Genomic DNA, 24,521 nt, shown 5'->3' on the forward strand with positions numbered 1-24,521 from the left:
AAAGGCAGAATATAGATGAAGTAAATAAACTTCTATGTTTTCTCTCTCAGTTAAAGTAAAGTTCTCCTTATGTTTATGAACTTCTGAGGAAAAATGGCTGGTCTTTTGAGAGATAACTATTCTAATTTGACGTGCCGTACAACCCACATTTATTTAGTATAATCCTGTCAAGCAGAGTGATGAGCAGAATGGAGAATGCCATCCGCAAAGTCCCATACAATCTACCTATGGCCAGGTGTTTGTTTTCTTTCTCTCTGGTCGTCATGTCAAGTATCCCAATCAGTGCACCAAGGAACCTTCTGTTGGATCAAATCCCCATGTTACTGTCACAGTTGCATGTCTGCAAATGTCAAACTCCCCGTTCAGACAGTAACTCGCTTGAAGGGTTCAAGGGTTTTATTGAAGATATGAGAGTAACAGTGAAAGACAGTTCTGGTGAAAGGGCGCCAAAACTGTTGATAACATATTGTAGCAAATCCCCACCCTCCATGTGAACCAAAACAGAAGAAAGAGTCCAGTCTGAGAGCTTGTCCCAGCCGCAGAGCTCCAAGGCCAGAGAAACAGATAATCACCTGCAGAGGGGAAATCTCTCCCCAACGGTTCCCTCTCCCAATAAATGACATCCTGACAGCAATCAACTGAGAATTAGCCATACTGAAAGCAACTTTAGGGTTGCTTTCTATGTGACTTACTTTGCGATTCGTATGGTTTGAAGGAAGTGACATCTCTGCACCACATGCACACAGTTTGAACAGCTTCAGTGCCTATCGAGTCATCCACTGTGGGGGAAAAACTACTAGATTCACCTTTAATGTGAGCCTGTTAACACAAGCCGTACACTCCAGACATGTCTTTGAGAATGTAAAATAATATATTTCCAATGAGTTATTTATTTATGACAACAGTATTGAATAGTAATTGGAAGCGGAAATGGAGAACCGCTCTCTTTCCTAGCTTATGGTAGTTAACTGTTATTGCTCATATTTTGACAGGTGGAAAACTTTACTGCACTATTGAGAAAAGGATCACATTCTCCTGTTGGCTTCTGTAATTTCTCAGTGGCATATTAATGGCTCTGTATTGTATTTAGGCCTCAGAAACACATTTTTTTTCCTGAAGAGTTGATTGACAGTCTCGTCCATTGTTCAGCAGCGTAATCCTTCAAAGCAACACTGTTTAATCACTGGTCATATATCGTTATTTTACTAAATCTGGTCTTGAATTACGCATTCCAGCCTAAGATGGTAGCAATTGTTAAGGCTTTCCCAGCCTTTATACAGTATTCTATTATTAAAGGTTTCCAGTACTTAAAGAAATCAGATTGTGTTGTATGTAGGGAGATAACCTAAAGATCTCCCAGTGCAGTCAGTTCTGTGTTTTAATTGGCGCATGGGAGGAGTTCAGGGTTGCAGCATTTCTTGTCGTATTAGATGATGATAGTAGTGGTTTTTTTGGCAGTGACGAGGAGCGCTATAGGTACAGAGAATATGCAGAGAGAGGCTACGAGCGGCATAGAACAAGCAGGGAAAAGGAGGAACGACACCGAGAAAGGAGACATCGAGAAAAGGAAGAGACAAGACACAAGTCATCTCGAAGGTTGGCTGTTTCCATACTTTTATGGGGTAGAGGAACAATGGAAGTGTCAAAGGATGAACCCAGCTGCTGCTTTTTAGTTGTCAGCATCTTAAAAGAGAGCCAACAGCAGATAACATTCTGTCCCAGTGTTAGCCATGGTTTCATGTGAGCAATAAATGAAATGAGCTTAGGTTTGTTTTCAAGAGCTTAGTAATTAGACATATAAGGCTTTGTTCCTGTAGTTATGCACAAGAGCCAACAAAATCAAATCTCATCATTATCATAGTTTCTATTGAGAGCCGGCGTGGTGTAGTGGTTAAGAGCAGGTGGATTCTAATCTGGAGAACCGTGTTTGATTCCCCACTCTTCCACCTGAGTGGCGGAGGCTTATCTGGTGAACCAGATGTGTTTCCACACTTCTACCTTCCCTGCTGGGTGACCTTGGGAACTCTCTCAGCCCCACCTATCTCACAAGGTGTCTGTTGTGAGGAGAGGAAGGGAAAGGAGCGTGTAAGCCACCTTGAGTCTCCTTACAGGAGAGAAAGGCAAGATATAAATCCAAACTCCTCTTTTTCTTCTGAGATGTATTATCTAGAGTTCTAGGTAAACTCCATCTTTAAATAGCATTTTCGTCAAACTTGGCAGATTGGTGTGTAGTTATGTTTTCATGGTTTGCTTCCTCCAACCTAATGGAAGCCAATTGAGAGAGAACTGAGGACAGAATTATTTTATATTGCATTTTGAAAAAGACCAAAAAGTTAACAACCAGTAGAATTTGTATTATTAGACGTTGCTCTCAACCTGTAGAGCAAACAGAAAGACTTCATTAGTTTTAAAAGTTCTCCATTTTTGTTAAAGCCTAACAGCTTTTAAAGGCATTGTTATAAAGTTTTTAAGGGCGACCTATAGCCACCCTGACCTGGATTATCCCAAGCTAGCCTGATCTTGTCAAATCTCAGAAGTTAAACAGGGTTGGCCCTGGTTAGAATTTGGATGGGAGACCACTGAGAACTAATTTGTGCTGTGAAACCCCTACAGTGTTGCCATAGGTCAGTGTGAGTTGACGGCACACGCATACGTATGTCAGATAATGCTCCTGGAGTAGGATTAACACAGTCCCCTTAAAAATTGTAACTTTTGTCATTGAAAAGAAGCCTAGCTCCATGATTATAAAGAATATTAATCATGTGATAACAAAGATGTTCAGCACAGTCCTTTTGCGCCAACCGAAGTAAGTTCCCATCTCCTATAACCCAAATACCGCAAGATAAAATAATGGCAGAATTTATAGTGACGTTTTATTTGGTTCCTTTTTAGTTTGAGTTTGGACATGCCTAAGAGACTTGTGTGAGTGGCTGTCGTATGTTGTTATCAGCCCAACGCAGACCGTGGAGGTGGCCAGGCACAGCAGTTCCACCGTGCTGCCCTGCCACCTCCAGAGGGTTTTCCAGAGGTGTAGGGAAGGACAAAAGAGCAAAAACGCTCCTTGCCTCCTCAAAGCCCTCCATTGGAGCCAATGGACTTCCTCCACACCCAAGGTCAGGGCTGCGGCACAACTGGCCGCAAACTCTGATTGGCAACTGACTAATGTTGGCTCTGGCCCCAGGAACGCCCTGGCCTGCCCCCCTCTCCCATGCTGGCGTCTGTTTCAGAGGCCAGTGCAGCCTGCTGAAGCCGGGAGGCCTCCCCCCCTGCCCCCCACGTGCACTAGACTATAAGTCATTGGCTTTGGAACATTGGAAATTGGCTTCCGCTCAAGGTAGGACCGAATTTGAGAGACTTCAAATAACACGGTGCTGTTAAATAAGGAGTTCTTCTCTGTTGCTTTTGTCCTAGTAACAGCAGGCGCCGGCATGACAGTGAAGAGGGAGAAGGTCACAGGAGGCACAAACACAAAAAATCCAAAAAGAGCAAAGAAGGAAAAGAAACAGGTGGCGGAGAAGCTGCCCAAGAACAGGAAAACTCTGAAGCGGCCCCTGCAGAATAGGCACGCGTGACTTTTGCCTACCTGCTTCTATTAGTGCCAGAAATAGATTGCTCTAAATCTGATTATTTTTCTGGGTCTTAAAAAAACTGCTCTTAATCTTGTTCTGTTAGTATAAAATATAAGTTTAATTTGAATTTTTGAAAATAAAAAGAGTGAATTTTTCATGTTTAAGCACATCTTTTTTGTCTTACCTACACTACTAGAAAAAAAACCACACAGAAGGTATAGTGAGATTGTGCTCGGTCGGTGAGAACACTGTCCACTTTTTTTTTTTTTTTTGCAAGTTTGAAGTTTTTCCAAATAGTAAGGAACAAATTATTTCACTGACTCTGGAACACAAAACTTATCATATAAGAATGACTTACATCTAACTTTAAGTTGAGAAACTTGGTCAATCATATAGATTTGTGGTGTAAAAAAAAAAGAAATTGCCAGTAACCTGTTTTCTCATTAACTTCTTTGTTGTCCCTGCATACCCAGTTGAAAGCCACATATCCTTACTGTGATGTAGTGGCATCTATTTCTGATGCTATTATCTGATGTTAGAAAGATGTCTAGCCCATGTGCAGCTGCTGAAATTTCCCTTAATTTGTCCCTCAATTAATTTTTCATAAACAAACTGGAAATGTCTTCCTTCCTCTTTGGCAAGCAGTTGGTGAACTACTTCTCTTGTATTTAATGTTGATCCAAAACGGAACTTAGAGTAGGCAGAACACAGAAATAAAGTTTTGCCATGAATCAGAAGCACTGAGGAGAAGAGTATATTTTGTGCTTTTTTAATGAAAATAACCTGGCTTTACAAGTTAACAATGACAATTATATTAACAGTAGAAATGAAATTTTCATTCACAGTTATTACAGACTAGGAAACAAAAGTATTTTGAAAAAGATTTGCTTCATACTGACCACAAAAAGGGATTTCATTTAATCATCAAGCTACTATTGTGTCTTGAAGACATGCTGTCAACTTAATTATTTGAAAAGTGTTTCAACAGTTACCAAGAGCTCTTAGAAACACTTGCAAACTAGGTGTTCAAATTTATTTTCTTTTTGTAGAAACTGCAGGTGGAATATATTACTACTGCTGCTTGGATTAGATATAAAAATACAAACATATGAGACAGAGAGCAGCAAAAAATGTGTACCCTGATTTATGATCTTAGTGGACTTCCATATTTTAAAAGTGCTCATTTCTCTAACACACACCATGAAGTATTTTTTTTTCTGAAGACCGTTCTGTTTATTGGATGCACATTTACATTTCACAATTTTCTTTCACAAGTATACAACTGACCAGAAAGTGGAGTAAACAAACGTCCATATTAAGTGCTTGATTTGTGCCAAATGATTTGTTGCTCTCCAGCTGAAACGAATCTTTATAAAAAAGTGCCAGGCCAGGACGCAATGGTGAGCGTAATTTTCCCCTTCAGCTCCTTTAGCATCCTGGCCAAGTTAGCATGCACCATTCCAGAAATATTTCTGCCATTAACTGCAAGGAGGATGTCACCACACCTGGAAAATTGAAAGTGAGAAGGGGAATAAAAAATAATTATTGGCAACTTTGAGCAACCCAAAGATAAGAAATTTCACCGGAAAGGGGGGAGGTGGATCTTCCTCTGCTAGTCTTGAATTTTGGAACATCCCTAGTTATTTGTTTTGTCAAAGGGTGGCAGATCACATGACCCACAGGATTTTTGGTAAGCAGTGTGGAAATAAGAATCAAGGAATTCAGCAAAGTGCAAATAAGGTAGGCCTCATGGAAGCCTACTTGGAAAGGAATGAACCCTTCCGAAGATCCTTCACCTTTCATTTCCAAGTCTGGTATTCCTAGAAGAAAATGAGAAGACTAAGAACTTTGTGAATGTTGTCTATGATGGTTTTTAAGGTCCATCAAACTTGCCTCTGATGTAATGTAATGTACAAAATGTACTTATTGTGTACTTTTCCTATTGTTATGCTAATATCACCTTGTGAATAAGTCTTACAGTTCTTTACATTTTTTTTTGCAAACCGTTAACCATAAACCAAATCTGCTGTAGCCAAGACTACTATTTTATGAAAAGGGTGTGAAACATTTCATTTGGGAAACTTAGATGTGGTATTTAATCATAATGTTAGAAACCATCTCTATCTGTTTGTATCCAGTTGTTCCCCAATGCTGCACTTTCTTTCGGAATCTCTTTGAATTTAAAACATTTTGTGGCAGCACGATGTATTTGCCTGTAGCTCTATCTTCTGATAGGTTTTACTGCGTTGGGATAAAAAAAGGAACCCGCTCAGATGTATAAATCACTCGATTAGAAGGCAAACAATCCCATTGCTGATTTCAACCATTTCAGTGCAAGCAAGAAATACTGCCACAAATGGTGGTCTGCTACTAAATACAAGGGGAAGCTTGGATCTAATCACTGGTGGAAAAGAGAGGAAGGGGAAGTCCTTTTAAGGCTTATTCTGCATGGGCCAAAAACAGCAGTGTGAAAACAGTGTAAACTCTTTTACACCGTTTTCACACACCACTGTTTTTGGCCCATGCAGAATCCGCCTAAGCCAAAACAAAAAACTATGCTTGCAGGCAGGGACTGTACAAAGAGGAGAATTAATTGAGATTAATTTTAAAAGCTGGATTGATCCGCTCAAGGTAGCTTGGTATGATTAGCATTCATGGCCAGTGTTCAGTGGGGCTGCATTCAGATTTCACGTTCATCTTTCTCATTTGAAAGAAACCAGCTGACTGTGGTATTTGAATTGGGGTGCTATAACAAATTGCAGCTTGTTCCTGCCTAAACTGACAAAACGGCTCCAACTGAGATATCTCAACAAACCACAGTTTTTGGTGCTAGCTATTTGGCCTAGCGTTGAGGAGGGGCTTTTGTGGTGTAGGTGACCAAACCTTACTCTATTCTGATCTGCTTGAGTGCAACTTTGAGTTTTGGGTTCCTGCCCACTTTCCAAAATGTGCTGTGTCATCAGGTAGGGATGTATGCATGTTATCTTCACCAGGCGAAACACACAAGCCCAACTGTGGTTTTCTATATCCTGCAACAGCTGGAGACTGCACGTCAATGTGGGGTGTAGAATGGGCCTGAATTAATTGGGAACTTTTGAGATATTTGGATGAAAAGGACTAACTGGTAAACAGTATGATTTCATTACCTAATTCTTCCATCATTATAGGCTGGAGTCCCTCCAACAATGGATTTGATAAAGAATGGTTTGTTTCCACTGTTTTCTTCATAGCCGCCTACGATGCTGAAGCCGAGGCTTCCGGCTGTATTTCTTCGTAATACAATGTCTTTGCAGCTGTACAAGTACCTAAGGGGGAAACAGTCATGCTAGTCAGTAGTCCTCTGAGTGGTTAAAACTATTGTCGAGGTGATGATCCATTGCTTCTTATCTCAATTTTTGAAAAAAACTTTAGCCAGATTAATTACATGCTCTGGATAATACACTTGATTTAGGCCATAAACATCACACTTTGTAGCTGTACCAATTAATTAAAAGTGAAGGTGCCTTCCCCCCTTCAGACTGGAACGTTGCCCCATTTTAATAACTGCTGCATCCCAAGTCTTGGTGGACTAAGGCCAATGTGTCTCATTTTAACCATGTCAGGAAAGAAATATTTAAAAGTTTTAGCAAGGTTGATGAGCAAGAAAGGTAGACTTATTCACCTCTCCCCAAGCTAGATGTGACATGGGAGATCAAGGGGGGATATAAATCCAAACTCTTCTTCTTCAGTTCAAAGCAGCAACTCAGCAGGGGTCTGCAAACTGCAGCTCTCCAGATGCTCATGGACTACAAGTCCCATCAGCCCCTGCCAGCACGGCCAATTGGCAGACCCCTGAACTAGAGTCTTTCTCCCCATTGATTATTTTTTTACAGTTGTCACTCCCACACTGCAACTTTCCCTATCGCGGTTTTGGTTTCTCACGGGTCGGCAGTGGACCCCAACCTCCCAACACAAGCACACAGGCTACTGGAAAAGCCTGCAGCCCCGCCGCTCACTTCCACCCAGGGGCAGCTTGTCAACAGCTGCGCAAACACTGCACAATGAAAAAGGCTGCAGATGCCACCTGATGCAATTTGATCACTCTTTAGGAGGGCCAAACAATTTTGTGTGGTTTTCCAGATCACGAGGGGCACCGTGCCCCTAACCCCAGCAATGTGGAAGGGGCAACTGTACATGCATGGACTTTTGAATAAGTTTGAAAAATTGCCTCAAGCAGGCAAGGAGGAGGTCATTCTCTGGGGATTCTGACACAGGATACAAGAAAAAACAAAATCAACCTAGCTCTGGAGGAGGAACAGATGAGCTGGAAGAGGGAAAGAGCTTCCCATGTAACTATTCATTTTGTTGCTTTAGCCAATCACTGGAAGCCTTCCCCCACGCCCTGCCCGGTAAAGACCTGCATCCTTTCCAATGCCAATAATTACACTGAAAACCCTGGGATCCATAAAGTTAAATAACTAAATAAAAACTTCGCCAAATGGTCCCACTTCCTTTAGCTGCCTGCACTAGACATCGAAGTCTGTAATTCGTTCGTTATCTATATGAAAGGTATTTAAAATAGATGTTTACAGTCAAGCAGGCATTTAACGAATTAGTCATGGAGCCAACTGACATTTTTAAGTTTGGTGGATCTCCCCCTCTCCAAAACGTTAGAATATCTTTAGGCTTATCAGCCATTCTTCGTTCATGACCTCAGAACACCCACACAAACTAGGCAGCCTGAACTTGCCATAAAGTTTTAAATATCAACCAATAAATCTTCAGTGGGGTAGAAAAATGTGGTCATCCCATTTTTCGTGGCATCTGTAAAGTACACTAATATTACCTGTGCAACAAGAATTTTATTGACTGGGACTGCTAGGCAGTCTGACTGAGATGAAACTGGAGTATCTTCCTGAATTAGAAGCTGGATAGAAAAGCAGGCCATTTGGGATATTTTTAGGATGGGCATTTTGTCCCACAACAAGAAGAGGGTGACTTTAATAAAACTATGTTTCCAGATACTATCAGACTATACCGACAGATTTCCCAAAAGCTGCCAGAGTCAATTAAATGCCTTTCCAATTTTGAAATGTGGTTTGTTTTATATCTTCTACATGCTACCCCTTTAAAAATAGCCCCCAGATGGAAAATACGTTTTTATTGGCATTCATACAGAATTATGATTCCTGTTTGAAGAAGGGTTCCGTTCAACTTGGAAGCTGGTGCCCCTATGCTAGCAGCACCGCTGATCCAATAAAACCTTCATATTTGTATTTGGGGCCAATGCAGGAACTCCACTTCTAATAGTTAAGTGTCCTTCAGTATGGGCAGCACTGAGTGCTAGCTGCATGCAGGAAAAGGAACAAAATTGGAAAGAGAGGTTTAAAAATACTCTCTTAAAATAGACATGGGTTTGTTTGGGTTTTTTTAAATAGGTTTTTCCTTTGTTCTTCGGCAGGATTTTATAGCCCTGAAAGGAGAGTCCCTTGGGATCTACAAATATTCACCTGCTGGCAAGATTCGGGGTACAGACAGTGTTTGCACAACAGCTAGCTGGTTGCTAATGTGAAAAGCAGGTGACTCTTGGTTCTCTTTCCACATGAGACTGGCTATATTGCTTTGCCAGCTGTGTGGCGCTTAGCACAATGAATTCCATTTTTCATGAAGATATAACTTGCAGGATTTAACAGCGCTTACCAAGGTCATGACAAAATGTAGCCAGGATTTAACCATTATTAATAGCTACTTATTAGCCCACAGGTACAGCCAAGTATGCTACAGTTGTGTAGTTGTCTTTTCCCTTAAACAAAACGGGAGAATCCTCCTCCTACATATCAACACAACCATGTATATATAGCATACATTTCAAATATTTTCCAAAGCAAGGTGACATTCAGCTCAAAGATGTTATGTGTCAAAACCCCTGTGGTGCTTGGCATTAAGAGATCTAGAATAATGGTCTCCTAAATCTGGAATGTTTCCTCCGTTTGGGTGGCTCTGATACGCCTTCACTTATTGCTTTACAGCCATATTCAATTTTGGCTGTAAAGTCTGGATTATTACAGTGTGACACACAAACTGCACTCATTAAAGTTGGTCTGAGCTTCCCTGACAAATGCACAAGTGCGCCCATACACATGCCTACTCAGTGATATTTTATAGGGGTTTTGATTACTGCATTTTATTATCTGATTCTGTGCCCTGCTCACTGGACAAGAAGACAGGGCTAACACTCAAATGTCGAAGCAAGATGTCCGAGAGTTCAGCTGCGATAGTTTTACAGTGCCTGGGCTTGCAAAAAAGAACACAGCGAAGCAAAAATGACAACTCCCTCTGGTTAAAGTAATCCCCAAGAAAAGACCAGTTTGCAGTTTTACATCCATTTGATGCAGGTGGGTGGCTTGGCCAAAGTTTTATTACAAAGGGAAGTAGGCAGGGACTGTAGTCAGCACTCCTTTCCTTGGTTCCTGATAAAAGCCCGGCGGTGACCTCGGTTAACCAAATGGAAGGAGAAGCCATAGTAAACAATGTGGGAAGTTGGGGGAGCAGGGGGCAGAATCCATTCTTGTGTATGTAATTACCATGATTTAGTACTGCTTGTGGGTATGTAGTTGGTTGAGGTAGATCCACCACAGTAACATAAAAATTGGGTCAACAAGTGTTTGGCACATCAGATCATAAAATACATTTCAATCATTTTCCAACTGTCTCTAAATTGATGTTCTGGGTATTTGTAATTCACTTATTACCACATTTGGGGGAAAGGCTTTTAAAGCATTCTGCATGCCTGGTCCTAAATAGCGGTGTCCTGTGATGGTTTATTGCTAAGATTCAGTAGATTGATCTTGAGCAAACGCGGCTCTCAAAGCAAACTGCATCAGCAACTGAACTAACAATAATCCCAGCAAAACAGCTGTGTTAGTTTGTTGCACCAAAAGTAAACAGGAACCTTGTGGTACCTTAAAAACTAACAAGATTTTATCGCATCATAACCTTTTATGGACTGCAGACCACTTTATCAGATTCACGTAGGTGGTTATGAGACAAAGTGACAAGCTATGTTTAACACTGGGGAGGGGGAATGAATTCACTCAAAAAAGGCTGGGATTCATTTAATTGAAAAAGACACCTGATATAATAGCAAGATTCTGACTGACCTTGAATATTTGGGATTAGCACTTGGGGGTGGGGGGTGGGGGGCAGAGGGCTTTTCAGTCTGTACAAAAGACCAAAAGGACACAATACCGGTTAAGGTTTATGAGCCAATTCTTCTGTGGCTAGTATTGGTGCTGATCTGGCTAGTGTGCAAAACCATGTACAAGCATCTCTCTTAAATATTCTAGGAAAGTTAGAAATGAGAAAACACTAACGGAGCAACTGAGCTATCGGTTCTGGCTGATGCAGTCAAAAAAGCCAGGCAAGGCCGCTGAAATCTATGGTCACTGCAACAATTGTGTGCTTATTGCGCTTCCTGAGAGAAGCGCAGCTGTTTCATTTAGGTGGATTGCCTAAATTAGTCTTTGGTGAGTCATCTTTAGATGCTCGGGTAGCGCTTGAGTAACTGCTCCTTGTCTTCCCTGTAGCATATGAGTCAAATATATGCTGGTTACGAAACAGACATGAATGTTAACACTCATCGATCAGAACCAGATGACAGGGCTTGCTTTTTTGACAGTCAGGAGGCGAAGGAAGGGGATGACCGAGAGGGCGGGACAAAGAAAAGACGGACATCATTTGTTACAGGGAAACCAAAAATTCACTTAGTGCTGGGATAATACATTTTAATACTGGTTTAAGAAATGATAGGTATTTATAAATGGATTACATACAAACAGGGCTCATGATAGCAATTAAACCTCTCAACAGATAGTAAACCATAACAACTTGGAGTTAAAGTGGATCAGGGACAGGCAACCTTTTTGGGTCAAGAAGCAAAGCAAAAATACAGCCTTTACCTAAGAAGGTGCTATTGTGCCAGCAAACAACATGGGGTGGAGAGGGGGAGATGAGAGTTGCAACTGTTCCTGTGACTACATAGTCCTCAGTTTAGTGCCTTTAGCCCTTCCTTTTTGCACATGCCAGTGAAAATGGGGATGTGACCTGTGCAAGGCTTTATAATGCTGCTGGGCTACATTCTTTGTTAGGGCTGTGGGGCTGCTCTTGAAGGCCTTAGGCTAGTGGTAGGGTTGCCAGTTCTAGGTTGGTATATACCTGGAGACTTTGGTTTGGTGTGGGAAGGAGAGGGACTTCAGTGGCCTACCATACCATAGAGTTCACTTTCCAAAGTGGCCTGAACTGAACTGGTGGTCACTTGTAATCCCAGGAGATCACCAGTCACCCCCTGGAGGCTGGCAACCCTAACTAGTGGGCTAGTTGTTGGTGACCTCCCTGATTTCCATTCAATCTTAAAACTGTTATTCTTCTCATCTATATATATAAAAATCTAACAGTGTGTTTGTCCCTGATGGTCTCCCTCAGAAGCTGCTGGACGGATCGCCCCCAATTTTTCACAGGATGTCCCTCCCTGTTGCGGGCAGGTAATCGGACCTTCAAACCACCGAAAGTCTATACCACCGAAAGTCCATACCTGAGCCAGGTAAACCATGAAGCTGGCTGTGTTTAACTGTCACCCTTAGAATGTTCATGCAGCCTGTCTGTGGCCTGAGGGCTTGATATGAGGGCTTAGAATGTTCGTGCAGATGGGCAGAGATGAGCAGTGAAAACAGTAAGTAGGTAACACTGTTAGGTAATACGAGTGGAAGTGAAACACATACACACTTTGCCGTGTGAGATGTCAGGTGGGGTCCCCCCCCCTCACACGCAGGTAACTTTCACTCTCTGTGCCTCACCGACTGCTACCACACAATACACATCCATTTCATCCTCACACACCTCACTCTGCCCTCCCTCACATCCAACCACCACTCACCCACTTCCTCACCCATATTCGCCACAGTTCTCTTTTACTAAAAGCAAGCTGGAGTTTGCCTTTTTCTTTTTTTTTTTTTAAATATTTTTATTGATATTTCGGAATTATTACAGATTTATATTGTATACTTTATATACATCCTCCATATCATTTTCCCCCTTTCTCCCCCCTCCCTCCTTCTTCTTCTCTTCTTTAGATCGCGCCTTAGCAGGTCCATTCTTTTCAATCTTCTTGTCCATTTTTTTTTTCTTCTGTAATTCCAATTCGTTGCTTAGCCAGTCTTTGAATCTCCATCCAAATCTCCTCCTTTCATATCCTTTTTTGTTTTTTTCTTGCCATATTTGATTTCTTGACATTTATTAGTTGAAAATTTCTAATTGTATTTGCTCCCATACATATTCCAACCATTTCTGCATTGTCCAGATTTTTTTGTCCTTCCACCCCAATGCTATTACTGCATGGACCGCTCTAATCATGAATTTGAAGAAGTTTTTCTTTTTTTTTCTTTGTTCTATTATAGTATAATCCACTATACCTATAAATGAGTAAAATCTATATTTATCTTTATTTTGATACCTTTTACATACTTTTTCTATGTATTTTATCCACATTTTTCCCACATATTTTTGTTACTTCTATGCACATTCTAGCCACATATGGGTATATATTGCATTTTTTTTTTCTCCACAATGCCAACATTTCTAGGACTAGATTTACTTCATCATATAAGCATGCCAACTGTTTCCCGGTGTTCTATGTACCATTTTAATATTAATTTCTTCTCTAGTTCTTCTTGCATATTTATCCTATTTTTATTTTATTCATATTTATCTATAATCCTTTTAATAAGGTCTTTATGTCTTTCACTCCATCTTGTTGCCATTTTTCCATTATGATTCTTTATCATGAATTCTTGATCTTCTATCACATGTTTTTTGTATATAACTCCTAATATTTGTCGCTTTTCTTTTCCCCTCATATATTTTTATATACAACTTTTTTTTCATTATACACTCTTCCTCCCTCCTGGAGGCTTTTATCTTTCTCCCCAGATTCCTCCTTAATAGTAACCAGTTTTCTTTACCTCCTTTCTCTACAAAATTTGGAAGCTTGATGATTAATTCTCCTCTTTCATTGTACAGTTGTGCTACCTTGTATATTCCCTTTGTCTGTGTGAGATCTTATTGTTTGTGCTCCTTCCTGTCCAACCATGCTGCATGAGTGGTGCCAAGCACCCAGTAGCCCTGGCGCATCCATTCCTTTTCCCTTCCATTCTCTCCCAGGATTTCCATTAACACCTTTCACTAGGGCCTTTTAATTAATTTTGTCTTTTCTATTTTGAACAACTCTGAATATATTCCAAAGCTACCGATGTTCAAGTTTATTCTTTACATTTCGGGAACTTCATCCATCTGTCTCTTTTATCTATTTTGAATTCCCATCAAACTTTTTTATTTGAAATGTCCTCGTAATATTCTCTGTAATTTTGGGAGCCCCCAGCCCATTAGTTTTTTTAGATTACATATAGACTATTTTATTCATCACTCTTTGGTTTCCTTTTTTGATTAAATGCCCATAGTTTCTAATTTTTTCTTATCCCATTCTTCAAATTGTTTTTTCTTAATCTCCAAGCGGCAAAGTCACGAAATAGATAGGAAGAGTTTTTTTGGCATTATACACATTTTTTAATGCTACTATTCTCTTAGGAAATAGATAGATTCTTCCCTTGCCACTTTCCTTTTGCATTTGCTTCATTATTTTTTTTTCCATATTAGCTTCGTAAATTATATTTAAACATCTTTTCCTTCTTATTTGTTAATGTTATACCTAAATATTTAATCTTCTTCTTCACCATTTTCTTTTCCTAGTAGTTTTTTTTTTTTTTTCTATCTTTATTCCCAGGATTTCCGTTCTCTCCATATTAACCACCAAACCAGAATGCTTTTGAAGAGTCTTCTAATATTATTTTTTAATTCTTTTAAAAGAAGTTTCACTGCAGAAGGGTTAGTTGTTATTAGTAATAAATCATCTGCAAATAAGTTTAATCTTATTTCTTCTTTATTGATTTTTATAGCCTTTGATCCTACTCTATTATTTTCTAATTCTATCCGCTTAGGTATTCCATTGCTACTTCACAAAATAATACGATGGGAGAAAAGCGGACATCCTTGTTTCACCTCTTTCTATCCTAATTTCTTCCGGAACACCATCCATTATTTATCAGTAATCTTTTGCTTTATTGTTTTTTTATATAATTCTTTTTTAATATCATTATTAATCCCCTTTCCAAATCCCGTCTGTTCCATTATTTGGAATAAATATGCGTGGCTAACTGTGTCAAATGCTTTATAGACATCTAATTTTATCATGGCATAGTTTTTTATCCTTACCATGTTCCATCACATTCAATACATTTCTTATGGGATAGCTAATATCTCTCTATCTTTCACGAATCCGTATTGATCTTGACCAATTATTTTTTGGTAATATTGCCTTTTATTCTGTTCCTCGGGACAATATTTTAGTAAATATTTTTATAAATCCTGGTTTAATAAACTTATAGGTCTGTATGATTCAACCTTGTTCTGGATTGCGCCCTGGTTTCCTAATATAGTGATTATTTCTGTTTCTCTCCATGTTTCTGGTATTTTCCTTGGTCCCTTTAATATCTTATTATATAACCTTTGTAATTCAGGGTATTAATATTTTCTTGCCATTTTCTTTGTAATATCTCTGGCTGTAAAATCCATCTAAAACCAGGAGACTTTGTTTGGTCTTTAATTCTTTTATTACTAAGCCTATTTCTTCTTGTGTGTTATGCATCTTTCCTCCATACTTTGTTTCTCCCTCCTGTGTTAGATCTTTTTATGTATTTCCTCCTATCCTTTCTGTGTCTATTCTTTTAAATAATTTTTGATAAAATTGTACAAACCTTTGTCTAATTCTTATGTTTCCTGTTATTCTTTCTTTGTTTTCACTTATTATTGGATTTAACTCTTTGTTTTTCTTTCTTTTCTTTAAATAATTGGCTAGTTGTTTCCATTGACTTTTATATTGGTTCTTTAGAGGGGTGATTGATTTTTGACCCATGTGTCTTTTTTTTTTCCATAACTCTAATTGATCCAATTCCTCCAGTTGTTTATTTAGTAGTTTTTTAATTCATTATAGTCAGTTATATTTTTTCATTTTTTGTTCTGTAGTTTGTCTCTGCAGTCTTTGGATTTTTTCCACTCAATTGATGTCTTTCCTTATTTAATGCCTTTTTCTTGTCTTTTTTTGTGTATTTCTATACAATACCCTCTCATTACTGCTCCTATGAAGAGGCATATCCACAACATCCCCGTCAGAGACGGTGTTTCTATTTTCTAAAAAAATAGTTTTTCATTCCTTCCTGTAAAAATCTTCTTATATTTCTTTCATTCTTGGCATTATAATATTGTCATATCTCCATCTATACTGTTTGTCCCTCTTTTGCCAGTCTGGAGTGTGAAGCAATTACCACCGGAGACATGGTCTGACACCCACTCTTTTGTGTGTCTGAATTCTCATTACACGTTGTATAGACTCCATGTTCTTTTGTCAGAATATAGTCTATGTATGTAAATTTTTTATGTCTGTTAAGAATAGAAAGTTGGTTGTTGTGGGATTTTCCTCGTCTCCTCACATACATATTAGTTATATTCCATTGTTTAAAAGTCTCCCTTATAAGTTTCTCAAATCCATATTACAGTCTCTCCCACTCATTAATGTTTCTCCTTTATATTCCCTTTGTACTCTGTTAAATTGTTTCTGTAGGAAAACTCTTTTTTGCTTTTTGTTAGGTGCATTATAAGTTCATTGAGTGTTATTTGTATCTCATTAAAGAAACCTTTGTAACAAAATCCATCTCCCATTTTGATCCTCCTTCAATATTTTTTTGCACTTGTATGTTTATATTATTTTTCACTAAAATAGCAACACCATTCTTCCTCTCCCTCTGCCCTTGATTCACATAAGGTCTCTCCAGCCCGGTAGTTTTTTTATTAAAGGAGCAATATCTCTTTCTTTCTTTTATGTGTTTTCTTGGATGCAAAACCAAATCCCAGTAGTTTCTTTTCTTAACTAGTTTGGCTAGTTTTAAATCTTTTAAAATTGGAATTTAATCCGTTAATATTTACAGATACAAGTTTTAAATCTCCTGCCATAAAGTAATAATTCTTTTGTCTACTATTTTCGGGCCTGCTGCTGTTTCCTCTCATATTCATTCTCTCATTTTTCCCCTCATTCTTCCCCCCTTCTCCCCTTCCCAGATGTTCTGAGGGAGAGATTCCTCCTCTCCCACATCTTGGATTTTAGAGCCTCAAGTGGTCTTCCCTCCCCCCCAGCATATAAGGCCTCTTAGTCAATTCTCTCTGTTAATGGCAATCAATCCAGTTTAAAAATTCTTATAACATTCCAATAAAAAAGATACTTCTAAATACATACATATCAACTAAATTGCATCTTACAACCTATTTTTCCCTCAGAAGAGAAAGTTTTCTTGTCTGGGCATTCCGCCCATTTTGATGTTTACTGAAACAGTGTTGTTAAAGCTAGATAATACTATTCAAAACAAATGTCTGGGAACCTTTCCCAGATTGTTAAAAGTAAACAATGTATTAGAGCAGATTACTGCTTTAATATCTTCCAAAACTACATACAAAGAGTTATTTTAGTTAGTGATTGTTATTCCAGTTAGATTTCCTATTAAGTACTTAGAGTGAAATGTTATATAGCCATTTAAAAAGAATTTTTTGTGAAGAAGTCTTGGCTTATGTTATCTTTCTTTGGCTTTGAACGCTCCTGAGTATCTTGTGAAGTTAAGCAGCCTGGTCCTGCATGTCATCTTCTTCTGAATCACTGTCTGTCTTGCAAGGGTTCCCTGCAGCTTCCAAGGAGAGACCCAGTTTATCCAGAAGTTGTTGTGCACTCTCTTGGGGTTCTTGTGCTATATATTTCTGATTGTTTCAAAATGTAGGATCGCCATTGGTAATATCCATGAAAAATCTTCTATTTGCTTTAAATAGAGCGTTTGCATATGGCATTATAAGTGTGTTTTCTTCTTTGATTTTGCAGCGTTTCTGGTGAGAGATCTGGTCTCACAAAAAAAATTTTCTTTCCTTTATACATCAAAAGGCTGAGCATTTCTCAGCTTCTTGTATAGTGTTTCTTTGATCTCTTCGTGTGGTACATTTGAAAATAATGTCTGGAATTCTGTTTCCCTGAGAAAATCCTTCATGTGGGCTCTATCTATGTCGATTCCGGTGTCGTTGGAATGTTTATAGGAATTGAGCCACTGTATTAATTGGTTTTTTATATCTGTTTCGTTCCTCCATTCTCGGGACTCCAATTAAACGAAGGTTTGCTGGCGTCTTTGTCTATCTGGAGAGAGAGTGCTATTTTTTGATTTCAAGAAGTCAATATCGTCAGTGTTTTCTTTACTATTTGTTTCTCGCTTTTTTAATCCACTCTCTCCGCAGTGTTGGAAAGTTTCTTTGACATGTCTTGTATGTCTTTATCAATTGGGCAATCAGGTTGATCTGTGTTGTTCCTTGAAGTAAAGTCATCAAAGGAATAGCCTCTGTATCTGATTTTGTTAGGCCTCTGACAAATCTGTTTTGAGTTACATAAGTTTCCTTTAAGGCCATGTTTTGCTTCGCCCTTTATCTTTCTTAGTATTTTAAAATTGGACTCACCGGTTTGTTTTTCGTCTCTTCAAAGCTGTCCGGTGTTCTCTCTTTTGAGTTCTCTGTTTCAAGTTGATTATTAGTCTTTATCTTCTCTTTTATGCCATTAAATCTTTGTTGTTTGCCGGGAGGGTGTCGAAAAGCGTCTAATCCTTGTCGGACATGCGCAGAAAAGCCAGTTTGCCTTTTTCTTCTAAGAAAATCCGCAGGGTGGGGGGCGAACCAACACTACTGGCTCCACTTCTTTTGTACGTGGCCCTTTAAGAACCAAGGGAGCTGGCCTCGATCTGAGCGCCTCACCACCCTGCCTCTGCCGCCTGACTGGGATAGCTTGCTTGCCCCAGTTCTGCCTTACCCAAGCTAGGACTGTGCGTGTCAACCAGCCTCATGGACAGCGGGATTCACACTCTGGACAGTTCCATTGTGGAATGGAAAGGGTTACCTTATACTAAAAAAACCAAGACAGCACCATATAACAATGTGCATTGAAAAAGGAAAGAGGGATTCCATTTGACCACCCAAAAAGGCTATGCTGGAAATCATTGGATCTGCATGGACATCTGTGTGGGTTGCGGACTGTGATGAGAAGGACAATTGCCACAGCAACGCGTGGCCGGGCCTGCTAGTTCTAAAAATAAGGGAGAGGTCTGGCCCTTGGTGCTTTCTTCCTCCATCTCCTTCTACCTTCCAGTGTCTGTTTTCCTGCTCCAGCTTATGTCCTCATTGACCCACCTCTGGTTTCCCCTTCCTATCCTGCATTCTCCTTCTTGTTAACCCTTCCTCTCCTGTATTAAAGTCACACTCTTACTTCCTGCTCTTCTGTATTCTTGAATTAATGAAGAAGTTGGAAGTTGCCTCATTTATGGCTTGAGAAAAGAAATATATACACAGAATATTAGCCTAAATTACACAAAATTATTAGAATAAATTACTTCTAGGACTTTAAGATTATTTTGACCAAACAGCCTAGTAACTCCAGGAAGGCTTTGGCACAATATCCTTGAAGCTTATCTCATCCCTTGATAACTGGTAGGGCTCTTACCCAGTAGGTACAGAAAAGTCATCTCAGACAAGAGGATGGCGAGAGTGAACTCATATGCAATATGTGATAGACGATTGGCAAAATGCCCCACTAAAGACCTTCCAGATGTGGACTGTTAATATCTGAGAGTCAAATACTGAGAAAGAAAGCAGGCCCTATAACTCACTAGGCAAGATTAGAGTATCTAGTAACCTGTTAAGCAACTAAAACCATATTCTGATTTTTGAATTACTGGCCAAATAAATAAGTACTAATAAGAAAACCACCTCTCTTCCTGTGAATTACATATGTCGTCCCACCACTGACCCCCTTTTAATCTGAATTTAGGAAAACCAATGCATCAGTTCAGCATACTAATCCCCTTTAGTGTCCCTATACACTGTGCCCCTGTTTGTTGACTGGTGCTGCAGCTGGAGATATGATTACAATGAACTTCCTGTTTCCAGCCCCCCTGACATGGTGGGTAATTTTCCTACAGTAAAAGAAACCAGGAGGGGAAGGCAGAGAGGGAGGCGTAGAGGAAGGTAGCACATCATGTATAGCTTTGGAACAGTGAGAAGGATATAAAACTGTACGAACATAATTGTGCGTATATCCAAAGCTACAGAAAGAAGATGTACTGTTCTGCTTCACTCTGCTCCACTCTGTGCTACCTTAGTATCCAGATTTTAGTTTTTGCTGTTTAAAGAGGAGGGAGTGGAGTTGTAAGCAAGGGGGGGGGGGATGTAATAAACAAAAGAAAGTGACATTCAAACAGAGACAGTCTCAGAATCGGACTCATAATATACTATGATATAAAATTAAATGTTATAGCACTGAGAGCACTGGCGTATTATCATCATATACATTCTAGCATATTAATTATGGACAAATTCAACCTATCCTTTTAAATAGAATGCTGAGAAATTATCATTACTGAATGCTGCACATTGTTCTATATAAAAATCTTGCTTTACATGACAATCTTCATAGTACACATTTTTTTTAAAATAAAACATCTTCATTACAAAAGAGAAAAGGTTTCAAAGGACTTTTCTTTCAAAGCTTCTCAAAATTTCCAGTTTTTCTACCGGAAAAAAATACATGCCTAAAGGGGTGTGGTGGGGGAGGAGTTTTAAATTTTGTTATGTATTTCCCCCCTGAGCTTCCACTTATTTAAGCAGTTCGCCCTCCATCTGGCACAGGCCGTGGCTGTCACAGGCCGACAATAGTCCTGCCAACTTCCACTTTTAAGACTTTTAAGGCTTGCAGACAGTGGGTCAACAGGAATTTCCGCAAGGGTTTGCAGTTGCACACAGACAGAGAGGGGGCTGGAATCCACCAGTGGGCCTTGTGCTATGGCAGTCTGAACTAAAAAAATCTTGACTTTCCTGTTGGCGTCCTAGTCCAAGGGTACAATAAAAGTCACAGGCCATTCATTACATAAGACCGTGGTTCCATTTGGCATTGAGACTTGGGTGTCTGACTCAGAATTTTCCATTTGATAAAAGAATTTGGGAGGATGGTTTAGGGCAGAGCACTGGCCTGAAGATAGCCTTGTATTCCAATTGATCTCCAGACCATAGAGATCAGTTCCCCGGAAGAAAAATGGGTGCCTAGGAGGTAGGAGGAGCACCAACTCTGAGTTGCGAAATACCTGGAGATTTGGAGGCAGAGCCTGGGCAGATACTCAGTGGGAGATGATGCCATGGAGTCCACCCTCCAAAGCAGTCATTTACGTAGGGAAACAGATCTCTGCTCCTCCCCTCCCCAAATTCTGCCCTCCCCAGACTCTACTGCAAAAATCTCCAGGGGTTTACAACTGGCGAGGTCTGTTGGAGCTCATTACTGCGCAGCCTGGAGGGGAAATACACGAGACTCTGAAAGTATGCCCAGTGCTTATTGAATATTTGGTCATTGACCATGAATGAAGTATTCTATTCTATTCAGTGCTTATTGAAAAACATGACTGGCAGAAATGGAGTTCTGCTCTTTACTCACTGAAGATTCCCCAAGAACTGCTTGAGGGACCCATACAGTTTGAAAGCCCCATAAAAATACTTCTAATGATATATTATGTATGTATCTTGTGAAGAACACCATTGGCGGAGCTACCATGGGACAGGGGGGGAACAAATGCCCTGGGTGAAGGCGCGAGCAGGCAGAGAATCACTCCTCCCACCCCTCCCCTCAGGCTGCCTCCGCGGCCCAGAGCAGCCCCCATGGACCGGAGCAGGCTGCTCTTTTAACTGTAAAAGTGAGGCGTGTTGTGGGGGGCAGGGGCGCAGGCACCATTTTGCCCCGGGTGCCATTTTCCCTTCCTACGGCACTGAAGAACACACATGCATGTGCACACACACACATACACACACAAAGAACCAGTTGCTTTGGGGATAATCCAAAATATTTTACCCAAAAACTAGGTCAAACAGAAGGGGGAGTCTGCAGAGTTTCTAAAGTCCCTTAATTGGATGCAAATTTCCCTTCTTTATGGGGTGCTAGATTTTTAGGCTGAGCATGGATTTCATTCTGCATACACCAGAAAGGACCTCATCAGGTTCAGAGGAACGCTGCTATGAGGCAGGATTTATGCTTCATGGAAACATTAAAGTGTCTTCTGTGAGTGGGTGACAAACTACGCACTCTGTGGTTTTTATTATTTTTACTAAAATGGCAACACAGCTGTTTCCGGCCATTGCATTTTCTTTGTTTTCTTCTCCTTTTTTATAGGGCAGACTGAGGAGGAGGGAGTTTGCAGATCTTCCCTCTTGGGCACGCACACGCTTTCTGAACATCTGGGCAAAGTCAAACTATTTAAAGTCCATATAACTAATGCGGCGGTATCTGTGGGATTGGCAAGTGGCCGGGGGTTAGGGAATGCAGGGTGGCCCAAGAAGAGGCACCAGCCCACCTCCGTGTGCTCTGGACTTCTGCATCCATGCAGAGATGCTCTTCATTCTCTGAGGATTAAGCACGCCTTTGTAAAAATGGGTCTCTTCAGGATCTCCCCTCCCTTCCTTGAAAGCTGACCTAAATGCCCTTTCTCCCTACATTGATGTGCACACAATAACAAAATGGAGAGTGTGCGACCACAAGGAAGGAGGTATTTAAAGTCAAATGCTCTGGCTCAGTCTGGATTCAATTAAGACGTCAGTGCAATGAATCAAGCCTGGAGAGAGAGCCAGGTAAGCAACGTAAACCTTCCCTCCCCGTCTGTACAGGACACGAAAGGGCTGCTCTGACTTACCGGGGCAGCCTCAGCCACATCACCCAGGAAGGAGACCATTCGCTAGAGCCAGAGGTGTTCAAATGGGCAGTGAGTAGTGACTCGTCGCTCTCATCCGCTGGGGTCTCACACTTTTTCAGTTCAAGTGCTTTGAGGATTACAGATGAGGAGGTGTTTTTCAAAAGGGCAACGGCCTCTCCACGGCTGACACCTGTCAGATCAATCCCGTTTACATTGAGCAGAATGTCACCTAGTGGACAGGAAATTTAAAAAAATCAGTATGCAATGAACAGAACACTTCTTGTTCACCCATGGAGGACTGTTGCTGCCCCCTGGGATCTTTACTATATATCATTTCGGACTGAAGAAGAAGAGTTTGGGTTTATACCCTGCCTTTCTCTGCTGTGAGGAGTCTCAAAGCACCTTACAAACGCCTTTTCCTTCCTCTTCCCACAACAGACACCTTGTGAGATAGGTGGGGCTGAGAGAGTTCTCAGAGAACTGTGACTGGCTCAAGGTCACCCAGCAGGCTTCACGTGTAGGAGCAGAGAACCAAATTCAGTTCACTAGATAAGAGTCTGCCACTCATATGCAGGAGAGAGGAATCAAACTCCATTCTCCAGATTAGAGTCTGCCAGCTGCTTCACCGCACTGGCTCTTGGTAAGAAAGTACACAAAATTTGCTTTTAAAATGAAGTACACATGATAAAGTACACAGGGTTTGGGGAGGGTTGTATGTAATGTTCTGCCCAGAACCCACTTCAGAGATGATGATGAAAGCTAGAAGCGGAATATATTTTGCAAACAGATAGAGTGTTGCATCTGGATCTGAAAGAAGAAGAAGAAGAGTTTGGATTTATATCCCCCCTTTCCTTCCTGTAAGAGACTCAAAGGGGCTTACAATCTCCTTTCCCTTCCCCCCTCACAACTACCCTGTGAGGTGGCAGTGAGTGGGGCTGAGAGAGCTCCAAAAAGCTGTGACTAGCCCAAGGTCACCCAGCTGGTGTGTGTGAGAGTGCACAGGCTAATCTGAATTCCCCAGATAAGCCTTTACAGCTCAAGCAGCAGAGCAGGGAATAAAAGCTGGTTCCTCCAGATTAGAATGCACCAGCCCCACCCACCTCACAGGGTGTTTGTTGTGAGGGGCGAAGGGCAAGGAGATTGTAAGCCCCTTTGAGTCTCCTGCAGGAGAGAAAGGGGGGATATAAATCCAAACTCTTCTTCTTCTTCCTCTTAACCACTACGCCACTGCTGCTCCTGGGAAAGACTGTGATTCAGAGTCCAGATCATCCATATATGAACTGTGGCAGTCTCTGACATGTTGACAACTCTCTGCCTCAGTTCCCTATTTAGAAAATGGGACCAAACAGGATGAGGGGAAAGCAAATGTGTTTCATTCCTGAACTCTGGAAAATCAATTTCCCTAGGACCACTACAAGCAATTGGAAAAACTTTAGGAAAAATGCAACAGGCAACGCGTCATAATTAGGAACACTGCAATTTTTGCCATGTTCAATACTCATGATCAGCCCATGAATCAATAGGGGATATGTTCAGCTCACACCAAGCAAGTCAAGCAGCTGCCAAACAGGTTCGTTGCTGCAGTCCCGTAATTCAGAAGCCTTAAATTGGTTAGCATTATCTCAAAAAAGTTGAACCTATCTGCTTGTATAATGCAACCTCTTAGTGACTATTAAACACCGAGGGAGTGTTCACAAGGCCACATATGTGAGTGCCACTGCTCAACTTCCTCAGCCCACATCTTTTATGCAGTCAGAGTGATGGAGAAGCCCATGTTACCATATTACCTAACCATAAAGATGAACAAGTGAAGGACTCATGAGGACTTGTGTGGGGGTGGGGGGGTCAGCTAATTCCTGTTTCCTTTCCCTGGGAGCCCCCATAGCCTCTTCCCCCTTTTCTGCTTCCTAGTCTCCTTCTCACATACCAGATAACCGACATTTACCTACCAGTCATCCTATCTTCAACTTTCTTTCCTTCCCCCACCTGACAGCCTCTCCCCAAGCAAGGCAGTGCCAGCCACCAGACCAAGTCCAGTTTGGTGGGCAGTGTGTCTCCAGTAGCCACC

General features: G+C 40.7%; 2 protein-coding genes across 15 annotated transcripts in view; one reads left to right on the top strand and one right to left on the bottom strand.

Moving 5' to 3' along the window:
* Positions 1-3,724, top strand: part of FIP1L1 (factor interacting with PAPOLA and CPSF1) — a 43,125-nt gene extending 39,401 nt beyond the window's left edge. For 8 of the 11 annotated variants that reach the window (XM_048510172.1, XM_048510167.1, XM_048510162.1 and 5 more), the window contains 2 exons: positions 1,459-1,596; positions 3,412-3,724. In XM_048510172.1, coding sequence (XP_048366129.1) covers positions 1,459-1,596; positions 3,412-3,562 — 289 coding nt within the window. In that variant the 3' untranslated portion in view covers positions 3,563-3,724. The remainder of the gene's footprint in view (positions 1-1,458; positions 1,597-3,411) is intronic. The other 3 variants (XM_048510163.1, XM_048510166.1, XM_048510171.1) reach the window with 1 other exon arrangement.
* Positions 3,725-4,322: 598 nt separating this feature from the next.
* LNX1 (ligand of numb-protein X 1) overlaps positions 4,323-24,521 on the bottom strand; it is a 123,819-nt gene continuing 103,620 nt past the window's right edge. For all 4 annotated transcript variants that reach the window (XM_048510158.1, XM_048510159.1, XM_048510161.1 and 1 more), the window contains exons 9-11: positions 22,454-22,682; positions 6,716-6,874; positions 4,323-5,074 (exon numbers count right to left, since the gene is read on the bottom strand). In XM_048510158.1, coding sequence (XP_048366115.1) covers positions 4,939-5,074; positions 6,716-6,874; positions 22,454-22,682 — 524 coding nt within the window. In that variant the 3' untranslated portion in view covers positions 4,323-4,938. The remainder of the gene's footprint in view (positions 5,075-6,715; positions 6,875-22,453; positions 22,683-24,521) is intronic.

Source organism: Sphaerodactylus townsendi, linkage group LG10, assembly GCF_021028975.2.
Source record: "Sphaerodactylus townsendi isolate TG3544 linkage group LG10, MPM_Stown_v2.3, whole genome shotgun sequence".
NCBI classification, from domain to species: domain Eukaryota; kingdom Metazoa; phylum Chordata; class Lepidosauria; order Squamata; family Sphaerodactylidae; genus Sphaerodactylus; species Sphaerodactylus townsendi.